Raw genomic sequence first — 8,194 nt, 5'->3', positions numbered from 1 at the left:
TAATATCATGTGTTTATAATTTTTTAAAAGTTATATTTAAATTAATTAATAAAAAATATTTTTTAGGATAAAATAAAAAATAAAATAAATAATAATATAATTCTAGATTTAATAAAAAAATAGCAAAAATTAACAACGTAAAAATGACACAAGTATCAGATTAAACCCAAAATTCTAAAATTACCATTAAATTAAATCTAACACTAAGTTAGGGTGGCAATAGGGCGGGTAGGGGTGGATTTTTGCTCTATCTGATCCCGTTTCGCCCTGATCTTAATAACTGTATAGAATCCGTCCCGTTCCTACCTGCAGGTAGTAAAAAGTTAAACCTTAATCCACTTCCGCGAGTACCCATCCTGCCCATACCCGCCCTATAATTATTAAATTCAACAAATAAAATTAAATTTTAAAATTTATATAACCATCATCATATACATAACATATATTATATATTAGAAAAAGTATTAGGTATCAAGAGATTATCTGTCAACTTTTGACAACAATAATTAATTATTATTTTTTAAATACAATTAGGAATGTATTGAATTGCCTTAATTATAATTTTGAAATATTAAGATTTGTAACCGCCCCAGAAATGTTGTTACGTGAAGCTTGTGAAGGTGTCACGCAACCTTAAGCCTCTCACCCTTCTCCGGTAATCTCTCTGTCCAGGAACTTTTTTCGTCATCGGGATGCTGCAATTGTCGTTCGACGCTGACCGCCCCCTCTCCCCCGATCCCATTTTGTGACACCACTATTCCCGTGAAAGAGAAACTCATCCTACGCGCATAGCCACCTGTATCGTCGCGTCATCGTCTCGCCACCATACCAGCCGCCTGTATCACCAAAGACACCTTCATTAGCAGATACATCCAATACAAAAAAAAACATATCCATAACCACAAAAGACACCTCCGTTAGAAGACACATTCATAGATAAACACATCCAAAAAAACACCTCCAAAAAAGACACGGTCGTTAGAATTCACGACAATGGAGGAGGAAGAACCTGCACAACGCGTCTTGGAGGCAGTGCTGGGTGCGGCTGTGCTGACGTGTTGGTGTGCTGCGCAGTGACAGACCACTGGGGATGGTTCGCGGTGTGGGTAACGTTGTCTTCAATGGAGCGGAGTCGCAGCTGATGGCTTCGTCGTCTTCCTTGCGTGGTGACTCGGGTTGTCGTTGCCAGTGTCTCGTACTAGATGGATGCTGGGTCGAGGCTGCCAGTGTTGTTATGCGGAGGTTGACACGTGCGGGGCTCTCTTCAGTGATGGTTCTGGTTGTCGACTCCGGCGTCTTGTCGCGGGTTCCGCTCGTCGGCACCAGTAGGGGGCAGTGCCGCAGCTATCTAGGGTTGTGGGCACTATGGGTGAGATGGGAGAGGAGAGGGAGAAGGGGGCTTGCGGCGCAGCTGCTTAGGTTAGGGTTAAATTGGCATGATTTTGTTTATGTTAGTGGGTTTTGGGTCCAGTCCAATAAGAGTTGGCAAAAGTTGGCAAATCCCGTGTTGGTTACATAGTGGGATTCTATATATTAAAATTATATATATTATCGACTCCGTTAGATAGATAATAGAGAATCTAAACAACGTGAACAATGGACTGAAAATTTGGTTCAAAAAAGTTAAAAAAAATACTCTACCCAAATTACCCAACCAAAAAACCCCATTTAGAGATTCAAAAATTTAATTATCCACATACCTAGTAAATTGAACATCCAACATATTTTACTTGTATCTAACTAACCCATTCCAATCAAATAACCATCCACGTAAGAATTAAAATAACCATATGCATCCCTACTAAAATAACCCAAGGAGGCAGCATACTAGATAATAAACAAGTTCATGCTGGACGGAAACATAGGCTGAATTTGGCGACGTTCGTGACGACGTGGATGAAACCCGAGTGCGACAAGCTCATAATGGCCGCCATTAATAAGAATCATGTTGACATGGATAAGGGGTGAGGGGGGTGCAAAAATGGTGACACTAACAGAGTTGGAAGAGAACCTGATGTGACGGTGAGGGGGAGACAACATTAAGAGCTTTGCAGCGACGACGATGACCGTTGCGGGAGAGATCGACGCCAGTAAGGGGTTGCAAAACGGCGTCACTAACAGCGTTGGAGGAGAACCTGATGCGGCGGTGAGAGGGGTAGCAGTGTCAAGAGCTTTGCTGCGACGATGATGACGGTTGCGGGAAAGATCGACGCCGTTGAGGGGGATGGTGGGGTGCAAAACGTGCAATATGTGAACATGTAACCGTAAGTAGTGGTTTAGGTGCTAATTCTAATTTTTTTCAAATTTTAAAATCTGATAATAATTATTTAATTAATTAAGAATCTGAATTTTAATTTCAAATTTACCTCCCTATACTTTTCCATATATATATATATATATATATATCGGAGCGGATATTACCTAAATCCTACCTCGCCGTGCTCTGCCCCAGACTCTACCCTACAGAAAATTCGCCCCCGCACAAAACGGGTAGGGGCGGAATGGATACCCGCAGGTTCGAGTAATGTTATCATCTCTAGACCCTAAGTCCTCTCCACTCCAGTTCAGAGTCTAGTCTCTCTGTCAACCCTCACACAAACTCAGCCCCTCTACACTCTCCTCCTCACCTTCGGTCAACCACTCCACCATCGCAATCCCTATCTCATCCTTTTCCTCCCTTGTAGTCACAGCTGCCGTTGTTCATCGCCCGTCGCCCGTAGTCGCACTTTGAAGCCGTTGTCCATCGTCCTTCGCACAATTCACACCCGCTGTCGTCCTCTGCGGTGCAATCAGCGCAATAAACAGTCGCATTCCTCAACATCTTTCACCCCGCTCTTTGAATATCTACATCTAGAATGTAGATATCTCGGGTAAACTATTTGGTTATACTTTTTTTATTTGCAATTAGCTGTTGAATTTATGTTTTCTGTTTTTTTAACTTCTAATTATTTGTTCTATTTTTTTATCTGATTATTTGTTCTTGGTTCTGTTATGATCTTTTATTCTGATTTTTTGTTATAATTATTAGTTCTTAGTTCTAATTTTTTATTTTGGATTTTGGTTCTGTTTTGATTTTTGTTCTGAACCCATTCCTTATTCTGATTTTTGGTTATGAGGATTTTTTTTTTTGTTCTGATTCTAAAAATGTTCTTGGCATCTGACACAAATGTTCAGAACATTATTATTAGCATGTTAGACTACCTATATTATACTCTAAGTACGGCCTTTTTCCGATCCTGCAATAATGCGAAATACCTGTGATAAATTACCCTTTTATCAGGGCATTAAACTTATAATGCTAAACTTCCAATAACTACACAAAAGCTTGGAACAAGTTCAGACCAAACAATGCAGAATGCTGAAACAATACTTATTTACTTTTTAGTTACGTGACAAAACATTTAAAAAAGCTCAACCATCTTCATTCATTCAAATAACTATATTATAGGGTCCCCAAAATTTGACAAAACATACAACTATGAATAGTGCAAGCTGTGCAACAGACACAGTGAAAATTCTAAAATAAAATTGAAGCAGAGGTATATAATAAAATTTTGGCAACATTACCATACTTAAATCTAACACAGTATCACTAATATAGAGAAACAAAACTTTTGGCAGCCTCAAGCAATGCCGAGAAACTTCTCCAACAACAGCATAAAACAATTTCCCCTGCTAAGAAAAAATGAAGAACCAACTTATAGGATCAGAATAAATGTATGTACAAGGGAAAAAAAACTAGTGATGAAATTTTGGCATGTCAGCATTCAACAGCTACAAGAGCATGCATGTAATGAAATCTAATGTATGCATAAAATAAACTTAACTACAGAAGTAACTTTGGCATGACAGCAGTCAACAGCTACAGAAGCATGCAATCAAATCTAAGGTTTGTGGAGACTTAGTAGACTTAGTAAAGCAAGATGCATAGAGAATACGACGTAGAGGCCAAAAACATTACCTTTTTCAGCGCCTATCAGTTTTTCCAGTGGAGCGCTTTCCAGAAAACAAGTGCTTCGGCTTAAGAGTTGGTATGACTCTATCAGCTTCTCCGCGGCGAGCTTGCTTGTTTCTCTTCATGACAGATTTCTTTGCAAGTTTAATCGCCTTGATCTTTTGTGCAGAGTTCTTTAAGCCCTCTCCAGGCACAACTTCATGTGGTGGGCGAGATACAGACCTGGATCGTGAACGTGACCTACTCAGGCGCTGCTTTTTGCCAGGTGTATCACCATCAACATCCATACTGTCTCCACCATCGGCACCTTCAGGTGACCTGTCCCTCTTCCGACCTCTCCTAGAGACAGACCTACTTCGCATTCTCTGGATTGCCAGACTGGGATCAAGCCCCAGAGAAGACAACTGCCTTCCCATTCTCTCAGATGTGAATTTCTTGTCTTTGTCAAATTTCCTAGGAACAGTTGGCCGGCTCTCCGCATTGCTCTTCTTAATCCTATGCTGTTGGATGAGCAAGCTTTTCTTTTTTCTAATCTCAGCTAAAGCTGCTTGCTGTTCTGGAGTCAACTCAGCTCCATCAATCTCAAACTCGCCGTTTTCCTCTTCTGCCTGTCTTATGCCCTCTTCTCTTTCCAACTCTTCAACCCTTTGGAGAATATCAGGATCAATGAAGTCATATACATTGTGACCATCCAAAATTTCTGGCAGTATATCTTCTTTCCATTCATCATTAGCCAAAATGTAATGCTTCCTCAAGTTCATTGAGTATACACCTGCTCCACCATTCGCATTCTCCAGATCCTTCTCGGTTTTTCTCTTTTCCTTTTCGGCTGCTTCTTTTGCTTTAGCTTCCAAAACAGCCTGAGGAATGCATGGTGGCCTTTCCTTCTGGTCACGTTGTTTTGGTATCGCAACATGAAACCTATTCAAGCAGTCATTAATTTTCTTTGACTTCATCTTCACCTCCACCCTCTGATTCAGTAGCCTCTCACATGCTGCATTTTTCACAGAAATCACCCCTTCTTCAGTCAAAGTGCTCATGGTCAACAACACACTGTCATCACTTGTTGCCTCACCTCCTTGGCCAATTACAGTCTTCAAGGCTTCGGATTTCATCTCGATGACCAGCTTCATGTCTTCCTCAGATATCCCCTCCAGTGGTTGCAAGTCGGTCTTGTTGCACACGATGATCAGCGGCTTGTTCATAAACAAAGACTTAATGCTGTGAAATAGAGCTGCCTGCTGAGCAATACTATAACCGCAAGACCCAGATACATCCAAGAAAAACAGTATTGCAGCTCTCAGATGAGCTAAAGCAGTAATACTGCACATCTCAATAATATTTCGATCCTCAAAAGGCCTGTCCAAAATACCCGGTGTATCAATTACTTGGTACCTCAGGTATTTGTAGTCTGTGTGGCCAACGAACAGCGACTTTGTGGTGAAAGCATAAGGCTGCACATCCACATCAGCTCTTGTAATTTTGTTAATGAATGAACTCTTGCCAACATTAGGGTAGCCACAAATCAAAATAGTCCTGGTGTTTGGATCTATCGACGGAAGCCTAGCCATATGTTGCCTAACCTGTTCGAGGTAAGCCAAACTCGGGCCAATCCTCTTGATGACAGTGCACATGCGACCAAGAGCAGCAACCTTCAGACACTTGCACCGGTACAGCGAGTCACCATACTTCAACAGCTTCACATAGTCTTTTGCAATCTTACCAATAAGATTCCTGGCAGTGTTGATCTGTCCAAGTGCAAGCTTGTAATGGTCTTTGTTGTAGAGCACGTGGAGGAGATCTCCGTAGAATGGGTGAATATCATCGAGGCGAGGAAACTCATCAATGATGGTAGAGAGCTTGTCATGGAAATTTTGTTGAGTGTACTTCACTTTTCGCATATAAAACTGACGGAGACGGGAAATTGCATATCCTTTGTGCACGACGGTTGGTGTCTGGCGCTGGGTACGGGAGAGGATGATGTCAACAAAGTCCTTCCCGTTTGGTACTACCGTAATCTTCTTGAAGTTATACTGCACCATTGTGTCGAACCAACCTATCCCAGACACAGATTAAAATGAAATGCACAAAAAAAGTGGAGGCACTGCAAGAATCGAAGTTTAAAACATATTCCCACACTAATTGATCAATAATACTAGTTTTAAGCAGAGAATGAGGAGATTTAGGTTTTCTTAGCTAAGGAAACTAGCGAATTGAATTGCATGAAGCAAGGTTCTGAAAACCGAACCGGTCATCAAACCGCTCGAGCTACTGGTTCATCAGTTTAGAGGTTCAACAGATTCAATCGTGATTCAACCGAAATAACCAAATTATAATAAAATAACTTATCAAATTATAAATAAATATACAAAAATATAAATATACTCTTATATGAATCTTAAATATATACAAATTAAAAGTATAATTCCAATTAAATCTCATAATCACATTTAAATACAACATGACTACACGAGTCAAATATAAAAAACACAAATATCAAAGGTCAAAATTTATATACGTATAAAATTTATAATATTATATGAAATTTAAGATAGTCACAAGAAACAGAAAAAATTATTAAATTAACCAAACCAATAATAAATATTCGAACATCTACTTATCTAGTTAATTGAGTTAATTCAGTTCATCTATTTCTTCGTTAAAAACAAAGATGACAAATTTATTTCTTCTCTAACAAAAGACTGATCATAATGAACAAATAGAAACTCTGAACAACTTTTAACAAAATTTCAGCACAATTTTAATAAAGATTAACAAGATTTTCAGCTGATCACAACTTTAGCAAAATTTCAGCACAATTTTGACAAAGATTAATCATCTTTTTCCAAAAATTAACCAAAAAAAACCCAGCAGTGCACTAACTCACTAAGTATTCAATGATTCAATCAACACCAAGAATACAGAATATAGAGTACAGAATAGCATAGCTAATCATTCAATGATTCAAGTTATGAAAGGGAAAGCTCTAAGATGGTTCAATCGTCGCTAACAACCAGATATGCGTTCAATCTTGCCAGAATCAAGCAACAATTCAGCAATCATCAACCACAATTTCAGATCTAAAATCAGTAACAACAGAAATTATATATGATTGCAAAATAGTAATTACAATGAAGCAGCAACACAAATTCGGCAACAACAGAACCAACTGCAATAACTGAAAAACTTCATGCCAACAATAACTTCAGAATCCAATTTCAGAACATAAACTGAGCTCAGAATCTTAAAAATTAACTAGAAAATAAAGATGAAGCTGAAGAAGAAGTGGCCTACTGATGAGACGCCGATGGAGGAACGGCGGTGACAGAGTGAGCTCGCAGAGGGTGTGAGCTCGGAGGAACACGGCGCTGACAGTGACCCTCTGTCAGTCACAATTTCGGCGGCGACGGTGAGCTCTGGCCGAGGAGAGGAGTTCGGCGATGGTGGGAGCTGCTGCCTGCTGCAGCTAGTGGTGGGTGGCTGATGAGTGTTGATGATGAGTTAATGAATCGCGGGACTGGGGCTGAGTGAGTGAGTGAGTGAGTGGAGGCTAGGGTTGGGTTGCCGTTTGAGCCTTTGGAGTTTGAAGGCTAGGGTTGCTTTCTGATTTAGGAAGGGGGCTGGAAGGAGGAGTGAGAGAGCGACGGTGCTGCACTTTTGTTAGGGTTTCTTTGGAGTTTGAAACAAAACAGCGCTGTTTAAATTTTTGAAAATCGGCCGGATTCCGGTTCGATTCGACTAACTAGTTCTCAGTCAGTTCAACGGTTTAATAATGATTTTTAAAATTGACTATTATAGTTTTTAACCAAATTGCGAATCTCATTAGTTCATGGTTCAATTGATTTGACCAAACGGTTCGAACCAATTTTCAAAAACTTGGCAAGAAGTGAAATTGAGTGAAACGTGAATGAATAGAGGCAAGAAAATCAAAAGTAGGACTCACCTTGAATCGCGTTGGTTCAAAACGTATGCTGAGAAATGAAAAAGGGTTCTAGAGAGGGTTTGGTTGGAGGCGGCAGCTCGCTTCTAACACCAACACCTCCTTGCTGAGGAAGCATAGTTGTCAAAAACCGAACTGGTAATCGAACCGATCAAGCTACTAGGTCATTAGGTTATTGGTTTAACCGATAGATTCCAGGTTAAATCGATTAAACCGGTTTCACCTAAATAAAAATATAAAATAGTCAATATAAAACAACATATATACAACAATATTTATACAACAGCAACAACATAGAA

The 8,194-nt window shown here is 39.8% G+C and overlaps 1 protein-coding gene across 2 annotated transcripts; it reads right to left on the bottom strand.

The window, feature by feature from the left end:
- On the bottom strand, positions 3,401-7,488 carry LOC107639666 (nucleolar GTP-binding protein 1-like). Of its 2 annotated transcripts, none has more exons than XM_021121457.1 (3): positions 7,250-7,488; positions 3,962-6,011; positions 3,401-3,675 (listed from the first exon to the last, which is right to left on the bottom strand). In XM_021121457.1, exon 2 carries the CDS (start codon positions 5,995-5,997, stop codon positions 3,967-3,969), a length of 2,031 nt encoding a protein of 676 aa, XP_020977116.1. In that variant the 5' UTR covers positions 5,998-6,011; positions 7,250-7,488; the 3' UTR covers positions 3,401-3,675; positions 3,962-3,966. The 2 variants fall into 2 exon arrangements, with proteins under 2 accessions (XP_020977116.1, XP_016198704.1); XM_016343218.2 differs by having other exon boundaries at positions 3,401-3,672.

This window comes from Arachis ipaensis, chromosome B04 (assembly GCF_000816755.2).
Source record: "Arachis ipaensis cultivar K30076 chromosome B04, Araip1.1, whole genome shotgun sequence".
Taxonomy (NCBI): Eukaryota; Viridiplantae; Streptophyta; class Magnoliopsida; order Fabales; family Fabaceae; genus Arachis; species Arachis ipaensis.
Note: the sequence above shows the minus strand (reverse complement) of the source record. Positions and strands in the feature narration are given on the sequence as shown.